This window comes from Electrona antarctica (assembly GCF_951216825.1).
Source record: "Electrona antarctica genome assembly, chromosome: 10".
In the NCBI taxonomy this organism is placed as follows: Eukaryota; Metazoa; Chordata; class Actinopteri; order Myctophiformes; family Myctophidae; genus Electrona; species Electrona antarctica.
Window position 1 is genome coordinate 27,428,450 of NC_136791.1, and position 25,305 is coordinate 27,453,754.

At 41.5% G+C, this 25,305-nt stretch overlaps 1 protein-coding gene across 1 annotated transcript in view; it reads left to right on the forward strand.

Annotated features, from left to right (window-relative positions):
• Positions 1 to 22,999, forward strand: part of LOC306931076 (2-aminoethanethiol dioxygenase-like) — a 61,665-nt gene extending 38,666 nt beyond the window's left edge. The window contains exons 4-5 of the mRNA XM_079512263.1: positions 21,580 to 21,721; positions 22,709 to 22,999. Of these exons, the coding sequence (XP_079368389.1) occupies positions 21,580 to 21,721; positions 22,709 to 22,802 (236 nt within the window). The 3' untranslated portion in view covers positions 22,803 to 22,999. The remainder of the gene's footprint in view (positions 1 to 21,579; positions 21,722 to 22,708) is intronic.
• Positions 23,000 to 25,305: the final 2,306 nt, after the last annotated feature.

Below are 25,305 nucleotides of genomic sequence, written 5' to 3' on the forward strand. Positions count from 1 at the left end.
GACGTAGCTAATGTCGCGTAAGAGACGCCAAAAAAGAAATTGTGAGATCACAAGTTCTACCTGTAGGAGCCTGCAGAACTCGTTCCAGGCAGAGAAAAAGAGAGAGTAGAGTACAAATAAAAATAAAATAATAAGTATTATAATAATAGGGAATTTAAAATGTCTTGGGAATGAATGGTTGACACCACTCAAAAATAAATGAAATTAAATAATACAAAATAATAAATGAATTTAAATCAATAAGGGGATTGGTTGAAATCAATAATAAATTGTCATGATAATGGGCCTTTAAATGTTCATGGGGTCCTATCTAAAATTGAAAAACCATGGCACAGCCACTAGGCAATTATAAAGTGTATGAAATGATGATAAATGGCGGGACACGGAGCCTGACAGATAAGTAAATCAATAGTAAATAGTCGTCACGCATCCCTAATATTATCACTAATCATTAGAATGGAGGCTATACGCAAGTACCCGTACTGTCACACTCTAAAAAAAACAAAAACAATCAAATGGTGTTTCACCCACACACATATACACATGAACACGGACAAACACATATGCACGCACACACGCACCCTGTGCGTAATTGTCTCAGCTACTGACACACGCACGAACGCATGCACACACATAGACAAGGGCAACATATCCGCCCACAGGATAAACGTACTCACTCAGTCACTCTAAATACAAATAAAATTATGTACAGCGTAAATAGGTGACATTGAACGAATGGCACGCTACACACACACCCACATCATTCAACTATTAGGCCTAAAAGAAGAATAACTGTTCTACGGGACAACACACACATCCATTCCAACACAAGACAGTGATATACACACCTACGCACGAATACGCACGCAGACAGACAGAGAGGCCCACAGGCAGATAGAGAAAAAGGAGAGAAGGAGCCATGCGTTCTAACACGCACGCCCACGCACTCAGTCCCTAAGCAGACCGAAGGAGAGCCTGTTGCTCTCCTCCCTAAATTCCTTAGATAAGGAGCCTACACACTCTAAAAACAATGTTAAAAGGGGTAATAAAAAATAATCATGTGTAATGCAATGGTGAAAGGGCTCACAGACCTTTTACGGTATAAAAAGAACCTTTCTACTCTCGCACCCCGGCCGAGGTTTGAGAGAAAGAAGACTATAAAAGAAGTAACATCTATGGATTCTTACAGCGATATATCAACAAGGGTGTCCTACGAATGATAACCGTATGCTGAAAGACATAAATACTATAAATAGATAAGAAATCGAAGCAGATAGATAAAATAGAATTAGGACGCAGCGCCCGCGGAGCGTTGCCTCCTGAAAATCTAAAGTGAAGAAAAGTAATGTGACTGAGACATGTTCAGGGATTAAGTCCCAGACATGAATGTACGGCAATAAATTATAATAACAGTATAATCTATGAAAGTAACAGAAAGGTAAATTACTTAACTTGAGAAAGGCAAGCTGGGAGAATCACGTAGACAGACCGGACCCAGACAGAGGGCACCGAAGCGGAGAGGAACCGTCGTTCGGACAGACGACAGGAGGGTCTGTGGAGGACCGGCCAAGGCAAGCTGTATAACTCATGCTTCGTTCGTTCGTCCACAGATCCGCGGCTTGTATGTTCCCAAAAATGGGGAGGATCGGTTCCAGAACTTGAACATGGATCGACAAAACCCCTGCTCCAAAAATATGACCATGGACTTTGTTCTTCCGGCAGAAAAAAAAAATGAAAATGGGGGTGGTGCTGGTTCCTTTTTGTCGGAGGTGCTAATTAAATAAATTAGACTTATACTCGGAAAAAAGACGGTTCGAAATGGACCAATTTGATGGATTTATAATTAAGATAAAACCCATTTGTTGCATATAAAATGCAAAAGGGACCAAAGATATAAAAGGACTGTATTATACTGAATTACTGAGCCACACAGGGCTAAACTATAAAAAATACTTTAGAGAAAGTACTCAAAGAGTACACAGAAATACCCAGCACCACAACTAGGCCGAGAGCCTATGACCAAGTTAACAATTAGTTTTAACAGGAGTACTTTAAGCAGGAAATACTCTTTTAGAAAAAATACCTTGTACCCAATTAAAAGATGAAACCACCAGGAAGAAGGATTGTCCAGTCCGAGCAATTATGGTTTAGTTAATTCATTTTCAGATCAGAGAGACAGAACAGATCCGCATACAGCCAAATTACTCTCCCCTGTACCACCAAAAGGGCACAGGGTAGTCTCTGACGAACAATTCATTTCAAAGGCTATTCATACTGTAGAATACGTTATTGTTGATACACATTTCATTGGCTGACTACACAGTTAATTTCCACAATGCCACGCTGGCACTAGGTGTCGAACGCTGATTGGACCAGCACATAGATGATGGGACTGATATTGGGACAGCTTCCTTAATTCCGTCCTTGATGGCCATAGTCCGGGAAAGCACAGAGGCTGGCGTTGCCAGGCAACCTGTTGATAACATTCTTTCCCTGCTAGCAGAGACAGAGAGAAATACTCCTATCTACTTTCTCACTGGGCATCAAGGCCAAATACATGTAGTGTCTCAAATCAAAATAGACCTCTCAGTATTGCAAGTTAACTTTCGACTGGGGACAGACAGTGAGTCCTAACTTGGCGTCAGGCAACCCATAATATAATATGATATAATAATATAGGTCTGAGATGATTAGGCCTGTGGAGGGTGATAAAACTGATGGTCAAAGGGCAAGATGACAAAATATGAACACTTGACACATGTCCACAAAAAATACCAAAGTAGGAGATCTACCAGATCCATCAACAGTGGAGTCAGTAATTCAGTATGGGCCCTCACAGTGGAGTCGGTAATTCAGTATGGGCCCTCACAGTGGAGTCAGTAATTCAGTATGGGCCCTCACAGTGGAGTCAGTAATTCAGTATGCCCTCACAGTGGAGTCAGTAATTCAGTATGGGCCCTCACAGTGGAGTCAGCAATTCAGTATGGGCCCTCACAGTGGAGTCAGTAATTCAGTATGAACCCTCACAGTGGAGTCAGTAATTCAGTATGGGCCCTCACAGTGGAGTCAGTAATTCAGTATAAGCCCTCACAGTGGAGTCAGTAATTCAGTATAGGCCCTCACAGTGGAGTCAGTAATTCAGTATGAACCCTCACAGTGGAGTCAGTAATTCAGTATGGGCACTCACAGTGGAGTCAGTAATTCAGTATGAACCCTCACAGGGGAGTCAGTGCTGCTGTATGAGACATGTAAGTAATTCAGTATGGGCACTCACAGTGGAGTCAGTAATTCAGTATGAACCCTCACAGTGGAGTCAGTAATTCAGTATGAACCCTCACAGTGGAGTCAGTGCTGCTGTATGAGGCTGAGACATGGACCCTCCTGGGTGTCATTCACTCTGCACTGGAGCGCTGCGTGACTGGCAGGCAGGCAGGCCCGCCCGCAAAACAAACATTAAATTCTCTTTATTGTTAATGGCATTTAATGTTTGTGTTAGGGACAAGATGGTGTTTCCCTTCATTGTCAATGGCGTTTTTAAAACAAACATTGAACTAAAAACAAACATTAAACCCGGCGGGCGGGCGGCCTGCCTGCCTGCCTGCCTGCCTGCCTGCCTGCCTGCAGCAGCAGAGACAGACAGGTAGAGACAGACAGGCAGAGACAGACAGAGACAGACAGACAGACAGACAGACGTCATGTGGTGAGGTGGAGGGTCTGGAGGACTGACATTAGCCAGCAGGCTCTTTGTGTTCACAGATACGTGCACACAGTAAAATTCTCTGTGTAACACACTGAGTACTTTTACTGCATGCATTGGAACAACTCATTGTGTGTGTGTGTGTGTGTGTGTGTGTGTGTGCGTGTGCGTGTGCGTGCGTGCGTGAGACCATTTCCTGGGCCTCAAAGAGAAGTGGTTGTTTTGTGGTTTCAGGTTAGGCTAAATAAGTAGGAAAAGATTCAGGTTGGAGTTAGATTAGACATTGCAGATCTGCAAGCTCACCATGCGACCTGCAACCCAGGATTACATTAGATAATTGACACTGGGTGAAAAATGGGTTGCAAAATTGTGGGATAAAAAAAGTTAATTACAGCAAATGTTTTGTCTTATTTTGTTCTTCTAATTTTGTCCTACTAAAAGACAGATTAAATCTTGGATTTAGTTGGATCATCAGGCATACACTTGTGTCTGAGTTTGCTGTTTTCTTCCCCTGCCTTTGCCTTCTTGTTGTCTATCATTCATTCCCAGGTCTCATGATCCAATCAGCATTCATCTCTGTCTCTCAACAGGTCATTCAATCATCATCCCACCCATAGATATTAAAAAAATAATAATAATCACACCCTTGTCTCTTATCATCATACATACATACATCATCACACCGGCCAATCACAATTTGCGTCCTCACCTTTCTGTCTTCACTTTTCTGGCCTCATGTTTAGCTTCAGCCATTTCCAATCAAATCATCGCTATGGGGTGCTCAGCCCAATCACAAGCCAATGTTTGTGCTCACGCAAAAATAGATGCCTCATTGGCCGGCAATGGCCGCTGCAGTTCATTGGAGGCGGAGCCATGTGTCTAGGAAGTCAAGCGGAAGGCGGACTGCGTCGCTGCCACTCAAGTGACTACTGGCCAATCACAGCGTGTCTTTTCTGGGACTGGAATTCAATCCAAGGGAGCTTTATTGGCATGAGAAAACAAACATTCATATTGCCTCTGATTGGCCAACCTACCGAACGTCTCCTTTCTGTGAAGCGGAAGCCTGGCAAGCTTCCTCTCATTTTTCCGCTATGCTTCGCAAGGAATCTCGGGAAAGCTTGCCTACTCTCGAGAAACACACGCCTTTTTATGTCTATGATTCCACCAATCACAGACTCTCCGTCCTGCCAACCATCAGACTATACAACACATAAGAACTTTCTCCCCCAATGCTTCTGGCCTTGTGTCTGGTCCTTGGTCTTGTTGTGAACTTGTGATTATGTCCTTTTGTGTCTGATGTGTTTTCTGTCTGTTTGATTACTGTGTTGTGTTGTTTATTTTTACACTATGCTGGTGTAGCGTATATCGATTTCCCTGCGGGGATAATCTAGTTCTAGTACATCTCATCTCATCTCAATAGAGCGCCGAAGTCCTGACGTCACTCGCTCATCCCCTGGTTCTGCCTGGTTCCCGGAAGTCATTTCTAGATGGAGAATAACATGGAGTCATCTTAAAATCGTTTCATATAAGCATTGTGTTCCAAAAATAAACAAGATGTCTCTGCGTTATTGTCAGGAAGGTGTCTCTGTATCGTTTGCGACAGTCAGTCACTCATATATGATAGTCTGTTTCTAGCGAAAATGTAACTAATTCAGTAGCAGTAACAATAGCATTTTCTCTCAGTCAGTTGATTCTTCATATCCATGAGTGAAATGGCCGGGATACCATGTTTATTTTTCATTATTTATCTTATATGAGGCGATCTAAAATCCTCCTATGGGGATTATAATACAAATGAAAAGTACATGAACCCGTGGACTTGCGCCCTCTACCGATATTGACGTCAGACTTCGGTGCTCTATAGGTCTATAATTCAGCCATGTTTTACTAACTACCATGCCATGCCTCCAGTTAGGTTCTACCTTTCCATAAATCTAGTTGAGTTAGATCTACAAGCTTGTAGATCAACTATTTCCAGAGCGTGACACCCTATACGAGCTACGACGCCAGTGGTTCTCAAACCTTTTTGTCTCAGAGTCAGGGCGGCAGGAAAATTACACAAGATGTAACAATAAAGTACAACCTTGAACCTTGAACAACTATATTTCATCCATGGTACCCCTGAATTACATTGATACTTTTATTAACGGTACAGCGCCTTACATTTAGCGTATGTCACATTACGGTAGGTAAATGTGTAAATCTTCCCTCCTAGATACAGTAGCTATAGCTATATGTCCACGAGGAAAACTTGACAGAATATCCGTTTCCATTATAGGACAGATTGAAAATAGCAATGTTATACTTTATACGTTTAACCACTTGAAACCCAGCATCCCTATTCTGGGGGGAACATTCTGCCAAAAATATAAACTCACATATTTTGTGGTGAGATTGTAGATCTGCTATATTTGCCGAATGTTTTGGTAAGAGATTTAATTTGGTGTGGATGGAAAAGGAATGCACCAATCACAGTGCAACTCAGGTCTGTTGTTTATTAACTCTTTTAGTGCCAACACCCCCATCTGGTGTCTGAATTGTGTACTCCAGGTCCAGGACCGCCAGTAGTTCATTCTTTATGAGGGACCCTAGTGCTTTTATTTGAAAGTAATTTCACTCGGAAACCGAGAAGCAGGAAGTGAATAATCACTATGTAACGGGTCCCACTAATGTTATTTAATTCACTCAAAACATTAATTTTGTAACCAGGGATCATATTGTTTATAGAAATGAGGCGCAAATCAAGCTTGTTTTGATCCAAAAAGAAGAATCCGAGATTGCGATTCTAAAAACTGCGTCACCATAGACAGCATATAAGCCAGCGCAATTTTCTCTTGTGTTTTTTGTTTTTTCATCGCACCCGGACCGGAGTGTTATGAGCGCGTAGAGAACACAGTTGTGAACCGTAATCAATTTATATTAAAAAAAAGGCGTCAGAAGGCGATCTTGGCGTGGAGGGCGTTTGGACCAGGAGGCATCAAAAGGCGATCTCGGCAGAAAATGAGTTTAGTACCCGGGACCAAAAATGGCGAAAATAGCAGATCTACGTGTTGATCTGCTATTTTCAAATATATGAAATATATATATATATATATATATACACATTTGAAAACTTGAGATGGGACATTCTACATAATTCGTACTTTACTTTTGGTACTTTAGGTACATTTTAATGCCAATACTTTTGTACTTTTACTCAAGTACATTTTGAATTGCCTGACTTTTACATTGTATTTATTTTCTACACGGTATTGATACTTTTACTTAGTAAAAAAACAAGAAAATGACTCAGTCATGACTCATGCCAGGAGGTGCAACAAAGCTCTTGTAGCGCCCGTTTTCGTTCTTTTGTTGGTTCACTCACTGTGTTTTGTCATGGCTTTCCTGCATGTTAGCTCATAGCATTAGCTGACTGTTGCCACTGCTCCGCGTTACTGCGTTCAGATGGGGTTTTTATGCCGTTCAGACTCCCATTAGTTTAGGAGGCAGCCAATCATGACTATAGGCCAATCAATCTAAGCTAAGAAAGGGCCTGACCCAAAAGAAATTGCAAAAGTAATCCTTCAAAGTTTTTTCTGATCCTTAGGATTAGGAATCATGAAAACCCCTAAGTTTGACACATGCTTCTTAAAGCATAATTAAAATGCCTTATAGGTTTTTAATGGTGTACTCCAACTTTCAACCCCTGAATTTGCCATGATACACAATTCATATAATACTCTATATTTTTAATATGCTATTTGGATGAACCTATACTCATCAGGAACATAAAAAACCTTGAACGATTACTATTGCAATTTAAAGAAAAACAACAACAAAAAGTGTTGTAAACTGCCGTTTTCTTCTTCTTTCTAATTATTTGTCTGGCCTAAAAAATTATGTTTGTTTTCATGATTTGTGACTTTGTACGAGGCTTAAAAGGTCTTTAAATAAATACTTTTTGAAATGTCTATGAATGAACAGGTATAATTATTTCCTGCATGGGTCCTCGTAGGGGGCGGGGAGTTTAGAGTCGTCTTTTCGGTGGTCAGTAGTGGTGTGTGCAAATAGGTGCTTTGTATACCACCTGGCAAAAAAGCAGTACTTTGTGTCTTTTTCCACCACTGATGAAGTGAACAGTGGAGTTGAGTATAGCTTGTCACTTGAAAGACTGCACAATATCAGTTAACATTTAACAGTGTTAAACACAGAGGGCTTTTAGCAGACAGTAAACAAACTACTGATGCTCTGCTGTGTTTTATGACTCTATATGGTTCAAAGCCACAACTGGGGGGGGGGGGGGGGGATTTTGGACTTGGCAGTGTCACACTCACACACACACACACACACACGCAATCACATGCACGCACGCACGCACAGTGGTGTTGACACAGATGTCTGCTCTGTCTCACACACGCAGCGGCACACACACATGCACACACACACACACTCATGCCTGTGAATGTGGTGGTTGCATGCCATGCTTTGTCTGGATTGACCAGTCGAGGTAAGAGGACTATGATTCAAGACAGAGGTTAATTTATATTACATTATGGGTTAGAACTTTTTTTGACTTTCGGTTTTAAATGTGTTTCAACAATAAGGTCACAAAAATATCTTCAAATGATAGCAGACCTGCAAGCACAGCCGTGACGGTTTCTTAGCTTTAATATATTTGACAAAGACTATAAGGGCATTTTATTTTCTAGTTGTCTTTTTAAATGTACAAAGCCTCGTTTTTATTTGTTTTATTTCAGTTAAAAATGTGTCAAATGTAGTTTTAATTGGAACCGTCAAGGTGAAAGCCAAGCGCGCGTAGATTGAGCAATTCCATGCAGGCAACATCTGCATTGGAATTTGTTCAAAAGGGCATCAAGCATAGAATTATGATTTTTAAACTGCTATATAATTCCGTTCGTATAGATAGATAGATAGATAGATAGATAGATAGATAGATAGATAGATAGATAGATAGATAGATAGATAGTGTGCGTGCGTGCATTGTGTGCGCGGTTCTAAATAAGCCCCGTTCTCATTCACCGACCGATCCATATGATTTTCAATTAACTACACTTTGCTTTCTGAAAAATGTCGATTATTTTAGTTTTAGCCAATACAACATGTATAGTGTCGATCGTCGCTTAATTGCCGAATAGACGCCATCAGATATTTTTGTCATGCATGGAGTATAAATTGGAATAAAATTAGATCATATTTCCAGTGGCGAGGGCTTGCAGGCTGGCTATCATCACACGCAATAATTAATATCTTATATGCTGTCGGTTAAAAAGTTCATATGGACATGCATATTATGCCAGATTTCTTATTTTTTTTTAATTTATTCTGGAATTTCCATTATGACTTGCAACAAACGCATTAACCAATGGCTGGTCCGTATATGTGAGCGTCAATAAAAACAACAAGAGAGTATAGGCTAAGCTTGACATGAATTACACATCACTGAAACTGCATTTAGTTTTATTAAAATTAAAATAATATGTGCTATACTATGATCAATGTGATGCACCTTCACGACGCCATGTTAAAATGTTATTTTTAATCATTCAATCATAATCATATGACAGTGGTCTATTCATAAATTATAGGGTAAAATATTATAGGCTATAGTCTATATTATATTCATCAACCGTTGGCATTTGTTTTGTTGAATGTATTGTTCTTTAATGGTATCAGGTACGGAGGTACCGTCCGTCACCCTTCCATCTCGCCCTCGATTTTTTTCCGCCGACTGCTCGGTGCCGCGGTTCTTGTAGGCCTATACTCTTTATTTTTATTTTGTTTTACTGAGCATAAGGTTAGAAATACGTTTAGGGTTAGGCCTAGTTTTACTGGGGTTAAGTTTATGTAGCCTATATAAGGTTAGGTTTAGGCATAGTTTTACTGAGGTTAAAAGGTTAGGAATAAGGTGGTTTATAAGGCATATATACGCTTTAAATCTGGCTTAATGACTTAATTGTAATATATATATATATATATATATCACTATATTAAGCACACAGCTTTATATTCATTTGGATACCCAAGTTTAAAATGGGCTGAGGTGAGATTTCCTTCGTCAATCGGCACCAAGTTCCACCAACAATGAATGAACAATTATATTGCGACAAATCGGGTTGTTTTAAATAGCTTTAAGATGACTAATATATTGCATGGCTATTTAATGTTTGATCAGAATCGCACGGAGACACGAAATTATCGTCTATAGGAAAAGCAACGTTGGACGTGATTCTATAGGAAAACTGGGTGAAATGTATAGAAAAAATGCATTTTGCGTGTTCCGTATCAGTCAACAACTGTAGGCTATATAGTCATTAATCGTGCATGTAGATTTCTATAAAAATATCGTGTGATCTGTGATGTCCTCTATAAGCAGCCTTGAAGAATGGATTAGAGTGGAAATAATGAGGGGATCACGTATATTGCATGGTAGATTCTCTTTTACATATAGACACAAACCTCCAATTTACGGAATTATTACGGGATTATTGAATGTATTCCATTTCAACATGCAGTGGTGGAACAAGTATAGGCTCACATTTTTACTTAAAGTATAGTAATACTGCAATGTAGAAATATTCTGAAGTATAGATTTCAGATGTCAGACTTGTATTGAAGGATCGACAGCCCCTTGAGATGCAGCATCTCATTTTCAAGAGGGACCCACGTACAAGTCCAGAATTAAAGGCTATCTTGACTCTTGAGTAAAAGTACAAAAGTAGGCTATTGGTAGCCTATCAAAATGATGACCTAAAGTACCAATAGGCATAGTAGAAATCATTGCAGCCTATAATGCTATATAATATATCTACAATATACAAAACTAATAGTGAATGCGTATATCTGCATATGGCATGCCCTTTTGCACTATAGGACCTATTCCTTGGGTAAAAGTACAAAAGTATAGGCTATTGGTAGCCTATCAAAATTATGACCTAAAGTATAGGCCTATAGAAATCATTGCAGCCTATAATGCTAATTATATACAATATACAAATCTAATATTGCATTTAGTGAATGCGTATATCTGCCTATATCGTCTTTGCCCTTTTGCACTATAGGACCTATTCCTGATCTGAATTGTTACACATATTATTTGCCTGCATCTGCATACCGATATGGTTGATAGCCTACAGTGCTGAGATAGGCTTCATATGTTATAACATTTTTTTTTGTTTCTACTGTCGCCGACTGTGTTTTGCACGTACGCACACACGCACGCACGCGCGCACGCACACACACACACACACACACACACACACACACACACACACACACACACACACACACACACACACACACACACACACACACACACACATGTACACTTAATTGTTGAATAATGGTGCAACACTGCAAAACGCACACACCAACAAGCTGGAAAATGTTTTACTGTGTTTGTGTGTGTTCGTGTGTGTGTGTGTGTGTGTGTGTGTGTGTGTGTGTGTGTGTGTGTGTGTGTGTGTGTGTGTGTGTGTGTGTGTGTGTGTGTGTGTGTGTGTGTGTGTGTGTGTGTGTGTGTGTGTGTGTGTGCGCGCGCGTGCGTGTGCAGCGAGCAGTATAGGCGAGGCTTCCTTGGATATATAATCTGACCCACGCACACACACCTTTAAAAAAAAGGGGAAAAAAGATGAAAAAACCCGCCTCTGCAATAAGAGACAGCTCTGAAGTTCACTGAGCAGAAAAGAACAGAACAGCTCATGAATCAACACTTATATGGATGTGAAAAGTTTACGGGACAAGAGTATAGAGTTTGGAAAGTCGACATAGGCATATATGAGAAACTTTGATTCAGATTTACTCAAATGCATTTTTTATTTGTCATGTGGAGTATTATGATCCCGTCATGTATTTACCCAGCTGTACTTACCTCGGTTCCGTCCACCCTCCGTCGGCCCAGCAGCCTCTCCACACCGACCTGACGGTGCAGGCCTCCGCCGCCCACCAGAGACCCAACCCGGCCGCCCTCCAGCGACCCAACCCGGCGACCGTTTACCGGGATTTATACGAGCCTACATCGGGATTACTGGAGCACCACCACCACCACCCGACTGGCAATGCAGCAGATTATTACCCCCCAAATTACTGCTCTCAGTGCCCTGGCCCGCGGTGCCACCACCTCCACCACCAGGCGGGGAAACTGTCACTTTACCACCGGGCGAACCGCGTCGGGTCCTCGGCCTCCTGCTGCTACGCAGAGCGGCTCTTCCGCAGCAGGGAGCCGGCGGGAGTCCAGGGACTCTCCTCGCCGCCGACGGAGAGACGGTTCAACAGCGACGGCTTCATCTACGGCCAGGCGTTTCACTTCCCCCCCGAGAGCCCCGGGCTCGCTGCCCGGAGGACCACGGCGTGTGAGCGGCCCGGCGGACCGCTGCTGCTCTCACCACGGAGCGGAGTCCTCCCGCACGGCTTCGACCACTTCTACGACCCGCCGACGGAGGACGAAGGACGGGGGATAACGGAGGAGGAGGGGGAGGGACAGACGAACTTGGCGGAGCCCTGCGGGGCGGGCCGGGGCGACCAGCAGAGACCACCCGGGGATGAGGAGCAGGGGCCCGGGGTGGACGAGAAGGAGAGGCCGGGGTCTGAGGCCCTCAGGGCGGACAGGGAGGACGGGGACTCGTTCCTATCCAGCTGCAATGGAGACGAAGGCCCTCATCTATCCAGTAAGACCATCGCTCATGATTAAATCTGATCATATTTAATTATGAATAGTAGCCTATAGATATTATTTAATTTAATATAGCATTTAGACCTATAGTCTAGATAGGCTATAAAGCATTGCAAAACACAGACATATGACACAGATGAAATAGTTGTTTTATAATCCAGGTATTTTAGTATAGCTTTATTGGCTTTGTTTAATTAATTTATTATGTTTTATTAGATGTATTTTTTATGTAAAGCTTTGTAACTTTAACTGTCTTAACGTGCTCTATATAAAACGTTGTAATAATAATAATAGTTATTATTATTATTATTATTGTTATTATTATTAGTAGTAGTAGTAGTAGTAGTAGTAGTAGTAGTCGTAGTAGTAGTAGTATAGTAATAGTAGTAGTAGTCGTATTATTAGTAGTAGTATATAGTAATAGTAGTAATAGTAGTAGTAGTAGTAGTATAGTAATAGTAGTAGTAGTCGTATTATTAGTAGTAGTATATAGTAATAGTAGTAATAGTAGTAGTAGTATAGTAATAGTAGTAGTAGTCGTATTATTAGTAGTAGTATATAGTAATAGTAGTAATAGTAGTAGTAGTAGTATAGTAATAGTAGTAGTAGTCGTATTATTAGTAGTAGTATATAGTAATAGTAGTAATAGTAGTAGTATATAGTAGTAGTAGTAGTAGTAGTAGTAGCCTATAGTATTTGTGTCTGGGTATAGCTCAGTCGGTATAGAGCTATCTCCTTTGGACCACAAGTCATGGGTTCGATCCTGGGAACCGTCAACTCAGCGTATATGAGTATGAGCAGCACGGCCTGGGTGCAGCAAGTCGTGCGATAAGTACTGGAGCTGATGGTAGGTGTGGCGCTCCACCTCAGCATCCATCTCCCAGGGGTCTATAGTCACTATAGTGCATTGTAACAGGGACAGACTCCATCTCCCAGTGGTCTAGTCACTATAGTGCATTGTAACGGGGACATACTCCATCTCCCAGGGGTCTATTCACTATAGTGCATTGTGACGGGGACAGACTCCATCTCCTAGGGGTCTAGTAGTGCATTGTGACGGGGACAGACTCCATCTCCTAGGGGTCTAGTAGTGCATTGTAACAGGGACATACTCCATCTCCCATGGGGTCTAGCGACAGACTGTTTGGTTGGAGTTTGTATATTTTGTATAGTTTGCATATTTCACATGAAAGCACAACTCAATACAAAGTTACTGTGGACGACACACTGATAAAGCATTGCACCATTTTTACAACATGGTCCACCATGTTCAATTCATCAGAACATTTAGAGACATACAAATAGACACTAATAGCCAAAAAGAACAGGAAATCATGTAAGGAGGTAAAAAGGCAAAAGAAACATATACAAGAGGGGGGGGGTTATCCCGACCTAATGTGAATAATAATAACAACAACAACAACAACAATATTATTCTCAAAAGGAACTTAAGACGATTGCATTGCATCCATTGGAACACAAACTATTGGAATGATGCAAATGACTGACGGATGTTGTAAAATAGGATACAGTTAGTTCCCTCTCGTCATGACGGATGTTTTTGCACAATAAAATGCAGTGTTAATTTAACTGCTATCAGGAGGAGGCCTTAATTTGCACTATATAAGAGCATTTTATGTATAAATGGAAGGAGTGTGTTAACACGCCAATGCAAAACAAATAACTGACTTTACAACACATATCCACTTACATAAGGATGGTGTGAATGACCTTGAGTCACATGTGTATAGCCTATATGTTCGTCTTCATTCGTGCATAATTCATCTTTTTGGGTCATTATCGTTTAATCCTTTGGATCATTATAATTACGCACGCACGCCGCAATGGCATGAAGTAAAAAGGCCCAGTTCTTCTGTGCGGACGAGGAGTTTTAAATGTGTCTGATGGATTAGACATCAGAGCTGACAGCATTCTCCATGGACACATGGCCAGTAAACAGTGGTGGAAAGTAACTAATTACATTTAGATTTACTCAAGTATATACTGTACTGTACTTCAGTAGCCCATATCGACAATGGCTTTCCTGTTTACCAGTGGTTCCATGTCCTGCCTTTAATAAGTCAGTGGTTCTCAACCAGTGGTCCGGGAACCACCAGTGGTCTTTGAGGGACCACCAGAGGTCTTTGAGGGACCACCAGAGGTCTTTGAGGGACCACCAGTGTGATACACCAATTTAACATTGGTGTATCACATTAGATAATTGACACAGGGGTGAATACTGGGTTACAAAATCATGGGATAAAAAAAATATATGGTGGTTTCATTGGTCTCTGCGGCTCAAAAGTGAATCATATATTTGTTGTCACAATTTGCGTGTGACAATATAGGGGTGCATGTATTCAATGCATGATATCACTAAGCTGCAAGTCTGCACTCTGCAATGGTTATCATACAAAAATGTGAAGTAGAGATGTACAGCTATAGTCAAAAACTCAAACAAGAATTTGTCCACCCATTTCATGAGACATAGATATATAGGGAGACCGCCTTACACATTAGATAAGGGCCTCCATCTTGCCACCCTTATCCCTTATCCCTAAACTTATTTGCCATTTTTTTACTATTTTGAAAATAATTTTAAAATAGTTCAACTAGCCGATCTACATCTACACGTTGTGAGCTTGTAGATCAGCTATTTTAACTATTTTAAAAGGTTTTAAATAGTAAAAAATTGCAAATAAGGGATAAGGGTTAAGGGGTGGCGCAAGATATAGCCCAAGGTGTCAAATGCATTAAAGTAGTTCAGCCTTGACACAATAAATAATGATATAATATAATTTACTGTTTGTTTTTTCATAGCCATGATCAGCTACAACATAAGTGGTGACACATTGAACAAAGTATTTCAGAGAATACAAAGATATACTGTATATGGCACATATCTTTTCCATAAAACCCCTTTCACACCGAAGAAACAAAGTTTGGTTGTGGAATTATTCCTGAATCACAGAGGCACACGAGTATGACATATGCACTTAATACAAAGGCAAGAACACAATGCTAATAAAATAAATATATATAAGAAAGTATTCTGAAGTGAGACTTTCTGGCCATTCAAGTAGACTCTACTTCTAGTAGACACATTAATGCAGTGGTTTTCAACCAGTGGTCCTTGGGAGGGTTCCAGATGGTTTGGTTCCCTGCTAAATTATGGAGAGTTGACTCTCGATTGTAAAATGGAATGTAATTTAATGTTACACTCTCAAGACTTAGATTATTGTTAAACATCTGCATTACTTAATTTACAAGAAGTCTACAATTAGAGAATGTAGAAGAATTGTTATTTTGATCAACGTTTGCCTGTTATCTCTCCTAATGGTACCAACATTCAATACAGCATGGAATTATGAACAAAATCTTATCCATCCAACAAAAACAAAATATTCTTTCGGTTCTGCGAGCCCAAATTATCTCATCAAATGGTGGTCTGTGCGGCTAAAATGCCAAGTAAATGATAGGCCTTGATATGAAATGGGTTGAAAACAACTGATCTAATGTGTCAGGTGTAAAGTAGAGGACCAGCCAGACGATCTCCCACCAATATGTCTGGGCCGAAATGGCCGAAATGGCTTAAACATTCAGTAAACCCTGTCGGACGACGTTTAGCTGTGCCACGGTACAAGTCCTTCTGGTGTCTGGAAGAAGTCTGCAAAATCATCCCTGGTCACATGAGCAGAATGTGAGGCTCTAGAACGGGACAGTCTCACTGTGGCCTGAAGGTTGAGGTCCCCTTCAACTGTGTCTTCTCCACTCTCCAGAAATCATTTCCCCAGATGCAGGGGTCGAGTCTGCAAAGTTGTCCGGGATGTACCTAGGGATGTAATGATTCAAAAGTATATAAAAGATACATATTTATACATCATACAGGCTACATGACCTCTGTCTGGAAGCTCTTCAACTGTAATCACGGTTAAACTATTAAGACCTGAGGTCGTTTCTAAAAATGTCTTCTAAATCCCAACCGTTTTCTGAAAAACACATGTTGCTATATCGTTGCTGTCGGCTCAGGGCAGCTTAAATGCTATACATACAACCATGTTAAATTGCTGCCCTGAGGGCAGCTTTTGAATGCTGGTCTCAGGGCAGCTTAAATGCTATACATTCAAACCATGTTAAATTGCTGCTCTCAGGGCAGCATTTGAATGCTGGTCTCAGTGCAGCTTAAATGCTATACATACAACCATGTTAAATTGCTGCCCTGAGGGCAGCATTTGAATGCTGGTCTCAGGGCAGCCAAATGCTATACATACACCAATGTTAAATTGCTGCCCTGAGGGCAGCATTTGAATGCTGGTCTCAGGGCAGTCAAATGCTATACATACACCAATGTTAAATTGCTGCCCTGAGGGCAGCTTTTGAATGCTGGTCTCAGGGCAGCTGAGCCCTGATTGCAGAATGTGCCTTTATAGCTTGCTAGCTAAGTTGTAAAATGATTTAAAATCACTGCAATTCACGCAATGGAAGGTACACATGTAAGATTAACAGCTAGATTCAACATAGCAGACTAGTTATGGTAACATTTGATAGTTACAGTAGCTAACATTAGCTAAATGAAAGTAGCACTTAGCACTTAACATATTAATGTTTAAAAGTTGTACCTTATGAGAGCAGTAGTTGCAGGAATTGGTGTAAATTCAGCAGGAGCAGAGAGCAGGTTTGGAAGCTGGAGCAGAGTGAAGCAATGGCTGCCGCTCCAAAATTAAAACTGCCAATGACCCGCCTCACACTCTTAGCCGATTGGACGCACGTGAGGGCCAATGAAATTGAATGCTGCCCTCAGAACACATTCCAAGGCATATAAGTCACAGTCACCAGTGGTCATTGAGGGGGTTCCAGGTGGTCTTTGAGGGGGTTCCAGGTGGTCCCCAAACAGTTAAAAAATAATGAAACTCTCAAGTTTATTGTTAAACATCTGCATTACTTAATTTAAAAGACGTCTACAGAATGTGGAAGAATAATTGTTATTGCCTGTCGGTGTGGACGAAATCGTATCCAACGATAACAAAATATTATTTTACGTTTTGGGTCTTTGAGGCTAAATGTCATCAAATGATGGTCCGTGGGTCATGGACCATCATAATGAATAATGGACCTTGATATGAAAAGGGTTGAAAACCACTGTAATAAGTGATTTATTTTTATTTTTATTTATTTTTATTTTTATCCCACGATTTTGTAACCCATTTTTCACCCCTGTGTCAATTATCTAATGTGATCCTGGGCTCTACACACCCTCCGCCAACCTAGTCCCCATATATGGGGGACATGGGGAGAGCAATGGACTTGAACTCATGCTTCCTTCATGCCTGAGTGTCCAAGTTGCTCCTTTACACTTGACAGGGGGGAGTTTCCTAGCCTGGTTAATAAACCAGACCGAATCAGCCGTTGGCAAAAAAAAGTTGCCTACCAGCGGATTTCGGTCTGGCGAGGCTCAGTAGCACGCCTCTTTCCTACAATCGAGAACAGGTCGGACCAATCGGGACACGGTATGCAATATGGGCGGGCTTTGGTACAGTGACGTTCAATGCTTGAGACTTTTGACTGACAGTAGCTCTGACCAATTGCGTCAAAGAGAAAATGTTTGAACCCGCCCCCCGGGAAATGAAATCCAAGTGGAGCCAGCCCAGACTGATATACCGCGACAGTGTTGTGTGATATTAGTCTGGCTTATTAGCCAGGCTAGGAGTTTCCCTGGTTGGACGTAGCGCGTGGAAGGAACACGTTATTCCAACCAGTTCCTTTCCCCTCCATCAGGCGCCCCGGCTGGCCAGGGGGAGGCAGTTTAGAGACCAAGATTACTGCATGTTTTTTGTGAGGGTACCTACCCTAGGGGACACGGGGAGAACATGCAAACTCCACACAGAAAGGCCCTATCGCCAACCCGGCCTCGGGTATGGGCACTGATGACGCGGAGGAGGAAACACGCCGCCAGCACCCACAGCGTCCCGAGCGGGAATCGAACCCAGGACCTTCTAGCTGTGAGGCGACAGCACTACCAACTGTGCCACCGTGCCCCCAATAAGCGATTTTATAGGCTTGTTTTTAAAGTGTATAGTAAAGTTGCTCATCTGGGCTTGTTTCCTATAATGTTGTTTAAACCAGTGGTTCCCATTTCTTTTCCATTTAAAGGACACCCAGAAGTATTTGTCCGCGGACTGCCCTCTGACATATTATGTGCATGAAAAGGGAGGCGGGGCGGCACGGGCCCCCATGAGGTTTATGAAAACTATTCGCCCCTGGCTCTCGGGATTGGATTAGAAACAGATATGTGGTATATGAGCCTAGACCGCTAGGCCATCAGGCGCTTTAGGGACTATTGACCAAAATAAATATCCATTATGAATTAACCAGTTAAGCCCTATATTTCAAATATAGTGAAAATAGCAGATCTACAAACTCACACATTTTCACCATTTTAATACCTTTTTTTCAATAACAGCAATGCATTGATATATAAAAAACACATTTAGTTTGTTTGAATACTTGAGTGTGTTGAGTACAGTGTTGTTTTCGGCAGCAAATTTTGATTTTAGTTTTAGTCATAGTCTCTTGAATAGTTTTCATTTAGTTTTAGTCACATTTTAGTCACCCGGAATATTTTAGTGTTTATAGTCTAGTTTCAGTCGACTAAATATCATGAGATTTTAGTTGACTAAATCTACAGTTAGTCGACTAAAATGCATTTTGGCGGGCCTTGATGCCGTCGTAACTCGTAATGACTGTTTTTACACTTGGTTGCATGCTGAAAATAGCCGAGCTTGTAGATCGGCTATTTTCAGCATGCAACCAAGTGTAAAATGACTTATACTGGATCTCTTGTCCACTAGTCCCCTTCTAACATATCAGTCTAGTTTTTATTTATTGACGAAATTGTCAATATATTTAGTCTTAGTTTTAGTCATCATCTTAGTTTTCATTTAGTTTCCATTTAGTTTTCGTCAGTGAAAAAAGGTAGTCGACGAACATCTTTCGTCTTAGTTTTAGTCGACGAAATCAACACTGCTTGAGTATTTATAAATACTTAGACCAGCACTGTGGAAATGAGACACAGGCCCAGTCAGACGGAGGTCATGTGACAGAGGTCACGACTCAGTGACCTATGACCTCTGCTGCCATCTTGAACTTTTCCTGCTGACTCAAGACTTTGACTTTCTCCTTGAATCCCCCCCAACCCCCCGTCCCCAAAACCACCCCCCCACCACCACCCAGACAGTCAGCGGAAGAAGTACATTTACTGAAAAAGTATACATTTTGATTGATTGATTGATTGATTGATTGATTGATTGGACAGGCGTTTGACTTTTTACAGGCCAGTTCTGAGTTGCAGCCAAGTGCTCTTTCAGAGTGGTTTTGAAGGAGGCTATAGGGATTCCTGTTTAATTTATGACCGTCGGTAGGGCGTTCCACATTTTTGTGGCATAGCTCTCTCTCTATCTCCCTCTCTCTCTGTGTGTGAGTGTGTGTGCACGTGTGTGTGTGTGTGTGTGTGTGTGTGTGTGTGTGTGTGTGTGTGTGTGTGTGTGTGTGTGTGTGTGTGTGTGTGTGTGTGTGTGTGTGTGTGTGTGTGTGTGTGTGTGCGCGCGCGCGCGCGCGCGCGCGCGCGCGTGTGGATTGCCGAAGCAAACGTAAAACAAAGCAATCAAAACAATATGCACAATTAAATATTAAAAAGTGTAAACATACCAAATATTTGAACGCAATTTATTAAAATGTTTTTTAATATTATTTTGCTCTATGTGTACAGCATGCATGTACCGAGTGCAGGGACACACAATGATTTGTAGTTTTTAGGTCACTGTATTCCATTAGTCTTCTCCTGTCACAACAGCTCACAAATCTTGCTGCTGTGTTTGCACATTGTTGTATGTCACTCAACGGATACTGTGCACCCAACACCAACAGCAGAGATTAAAATAGGGTGCATTTTTCATCCCAAAACACAGTTTATAGTTGAGGGATGCAATAAAACGACATCTGCATCCACGGGAAGCACTACTGTACTACTGTTTTTTATTCTAGTTTATTTTGCTAGCTTTAGTTATAATAATCATTTCTTCTTCTGTTTTCTTCATGAATATAACCACATTATAACCATATAAAATGAAATGGGAGTTAAATGCTGCAATTTGTAAAAATGGCAAAATGACTCCTAACGTCGTTGAAGTGTGGGACTCATAAATGGGACTCATCTAAAAGACTATCCCTGCATCCCGGGACTCATTACATTGAAAACCTATTTACATCACTGCAACAGACATGTTGGGTGAAGTTTCTACCTCGTTTCGTGGGCAGTGTTTGTCTTCTCTTGTCTTGTCTGGTCTGGTCTGCCTATGGCGGCCATTCTTGATCGCAAGACTGCTCACTGAGTCATATGTGCATACATGGTGAACGTTTTCCTTCGTTTTGGATCAGTCACAGTGCTCATGTATTCTGCCACGGTGTGTTTAGACCTTAGTGCTACATCGCATATTGTTTTGCTCTGGCTTTGGGTAGATGTTTTTCTTCTCTTTGTGTTTACTTATAATTTGGTTTAGTCCTGTTTGTTTTCTGGGGGTTGTGCTTGTGTTGAGTCCCAGAACAACATCCAGTGCCCTGCAGTGCACAATACAAATATAAAAACAACTAATGTAGCTCCTTGAAGGACTGTCACATTGCAACTTTGTGATAGAACTTGTAATAGAAATTACGACAATATAATGTAGAATAATAATCCCTCTCCCTCTCCCTCTCTCTCTCTCTCTCTCTCTCTCTCTCTCTCTGTCTCTCTCTCTCTCTCTCAATGCAGGACACGCATACAACACACGCACACACATACACACACACGCACACGCACACACACACACAGCATGATCATGATCATGATTAGGATAATATTTTCAATTTTTATTTTATTTTACTTTTGTTTTCTACCCCAGGAGAATGGAAGGCTAATATGTAACTGTGGTAGATATAATTATATGCTTTTTGGTTTGTTTCTCTTCCAAGAAAATGGGGAATCAAAAGGTGGATGAGGAAATTGTTGATCAAATATTTTGATTTATTTATTTTATTTTATTTTATTTATATATCATTGTCCTGTAATGTCATTCATGTCGAATGTCATGTTTTTATGTTCTGTGTGTTCCCCAGGAAGATTAGCTTCTGCTATGCACCAGCTAATGGGGATCCTAATAAAACTCTAAAATCTCCACAGAGTCGTGTGGTAACAGCAGGAAGAAGAGGTGTCCGTACTCCAAGCAGCAGCTCAGAGAGTTGGAGAGAGAGTTTTTCTTCAACGTTTACATCAACAGGGAGAGACGAGTTCAGCTCTCACGCCTGCTCTGTCTGACCGACAGGTGTGTGTGTGTGAATGTGTGTGTATATGTGTGTGTATGAGTGTGTGTATGAGTGTATGAGTGTGTGCGTGCGTGCGTGCGTGCGTGCGTGCGTGTGTGCGTGCGTGCGTGCGTGCGTGCGTGCGTGTGTGCGTGCGTGCAGATGGACGAGCAAAGGAGCGCGCAGCTGTGGTTTAACACAAAGCACTCGTTCGTGACTCGATTCAGGCGCGTTCATGGAGGTTATAGCAATTCCACAGTTTGGTCACCAAATGTTGGTGCCCAAATCATTTTTTTTAAAGGCTGATGCCTTTAAAAAGGTGCGTATAGGACAAAAGTGCATATATAATAAATAGGGTATCTCTGATAATGATACTTTATTATTTCAGAATTATTCATTAATAATTGTTCAACTAGATCTCTTCTACACTTCAGTCAGGACAACTCATGAATGGCTGGAATATATATTTATTTATTATAAAAATGAGCAATATATGTATTATGGTTTGGTGATGAACTGGATCTGCTTTTTAGGTACTCAGATCAAGCACATCAGTCCCAACTCCGGATCCTCCGTACCTAAACACCAGATCCAAAACGCCAGGTGGTAGCTGGGGTGGAGGAGGGTGGGACAGGAGGTAGCTGGGGTGGAGGAGAGTGAGACAGGTGCTAGCTGGGGTGGAGGAGGGTGAGCAGCAAACATTTAGCAGAAAGCAGCGCAGCGCAGCAGAATCAGTGTGCGCAGCACGCAGCAGCAAGCAAGCAGGATGAGCAGTGCAAAACATCCAGTTTAAATAGCCGGTATGAAGAGGTGTGAATGAGAACATGACACTGGGGCGGCCCAATTAACAATATAAGCTAGACTCTAGCTTATATTTGTTAACGAAATTGTCATCATATTTTGTTACATTAATATGATTTAGTTTGTGCCAGAGAAAAAAAAAGGTTGTCGACAATCTTCTTCTTCTTCTTCTTCTTCTTCTTCTTCTTCTTCTTCTCCTTCTGCAGACAGGTGAAGATCTGGTTCCAGAACCGACGAATGAAGGAGAAGAAGCTGAACAGAGAACGACTCCAGTACTACACATCCAACCTGCTGTTCTGATGCGTCAAAACCACATCCAACCGTCTGTTGTGATTGTGATGGATGCAGACACAGCAAAAATCCATCTTCATCTACTTATCCGGGAGTCGCGTCGCAGAGGGAAACAGTTCCAACAGAGATTTCCACACCTAACCTTTCCCCGGACCACCTTAACTATACTTCATTCATGCATGGGGGGATTGTGAGGCGTTCCCATGAAGGACCCCCGGTGTCCGGGTAGCTCAATCGGTACTCGGTAGAGCTCTCGCCTTTGGATCACAAGTTCCGGACTCCCCCAGAGTTAGTGTCGAAGTGTCCTTGAGCAAGACACTGAACCCCTAATTGCTCCTGATGTGCTGGTTGGTGCCTTGCATGGTTTCCTCTGCCATCGGTGTATGAATGTGTGTGTGAATGGGTGAATGTAATGCACAATCTATGTAAAGCGACTTGGATGAAGGCGCTATATAAATGCACCATTCTTCTTCTTTTTTTTTACCGTTTTCATGCTGGGTTCAATCCCGGGCATCGCCAACTCAGCGTATGAGTAGCACGACTTGGGTGTGGCAAGTCGTGTAGTAAATGGCAGGTGTGGCGCTCCACCTCAGCAATCCATCTCCCAGGGGTCTGGCGCATTGTAACGGGGACAGACTCCATCTCCCAGGGGTCTATAGCGTATTGTAACGGGGACAGACTCCATCTCCCAGGGGTCTATAGGGCATTGTAATGGGGACAGACGCCATCTCCCAGGGGTCTATAGGGCATTGTAACGGGGACAGACTCCCGCGTGTTACTGGCTGATACCGACAATAAGCCACTCCCGACCTACTTCCGGGCCTCCTGCCAGTGGGACATGCCCCGAGAACTGGAGACACACAGGAAGCATCGTTCTTGGACTCCTCTCCAAGTGAAGAAGCGGCAGGGGGGCTGTCGCACCATTATGACATTTTTATACTTAATTCCCGTTAATTGTCGCTCAAACAGTTGCGCTTAGCGATTCCAGCGATAACATGGGCTCGGTACGATAACGGTACGATGCGAAACCGTACAATAAACGGGTCCGGTACGATAGGTTTACGATAACATGAGGGCTCCTTACTCGAGCCCACTGTTACGTTTCTGTTTGGCCTTTTAGGCTTCACGGACAAAAGGTGCACATGGGGCACATATGACACTTTGTGACACGTGAGCTTGTAGATCGGCTATTTTTAAAGGATTTCACACATTTGGAAACGTCATGTGAAATGGGACATTCTGCATAATGAGTATACGTTCAATACTTTTAACTTGAGTAAATAAATGTAGTGGAGTACTTCTTCCATCACCAGACATGTCGGTGAACTTAATGTCTTTGAACGTTGAATGTTTTATCATTTAAATATGAAGTATTTTTGACGGGCGCTAGCCCCTCCTATATTCAGATATAGCCTATAGTGTAGATTTTCTTCTTACACAAACATTAAATTCCCATTGACAATGAATGGAAAATTTACGTCGTATGTGGACGAGCAAATCGGCTATTTTGTCCTAAGCCTACACAAACATTAAATTCCCATTGACAATGAATGGAGAATGTACGAGCAAATCGACATGTTACGTCATGATGGTGTACGATGATATGAGCGCCCCTCACTTCACACAGGTGTGATTTTTTTTTATCCCACGCTTTAATAAAATGATGACATTCCCTGCAGATGTGAACCATGTATGACCAGGCAGGACTTGTACAAAAATATATTGTAGGCCTACACCTGAATACAATATGAACACATATCTAACCTCACCACAACATTTCATATCATATATTCCGTACATTATTGTTGTTGTTGGTGTTGTTGTTGTTGTTGTTATTGTTATTTATTTAATCATTGATCTGGCATCCTGTTTATTTCAATGTCCGGATATTCTACTTTTAGTTCTTATAGTTTAATCTATATAGAAATAGATAAATCGCTCCGGATCCTAAATTTCTAAATTGTAATCACAATGTTTACGTTGGGCTCACCACAAACATTTATGTCTATTATTATTATTATTATTATTATTATTATTATTATTATTAGCACATTTAAAAAAATAATCGCATGTGATTGAATTTACAGTGAAATCCTATTTAATCTCTGCGTGTGTGTGGGGGGGAGGGGGGGGGATTTGTATATGCAGCGATTGACAAATGAATGATTGTTTTGTTTGGTTATCAGCATCTAAAATGTTTCAAATTTCAAATCACTTTTAATAATCACATTTTTACAATAAAAAAGAGCCAATATAAATTCGTAATAGAACTATGAGGGATATATGTGCGTGTGTGTGTGGGGGGGGGGGAGGGGGATACTAGTACCTCTGGTCACTGGTGGTACGCAGAGGAGTCACCCAAAAAAGGAGAAAAAATATAAAAGTGGAATGATGAATATTTATATTACTACAGGTATAGGCCTCTCCAGCCATGCTGAAATGAGCATGAAGAAATATCACTTGTGCTGATTGATTGATTGATTGATTGATTGAAGTATTTATTAACAGTTTG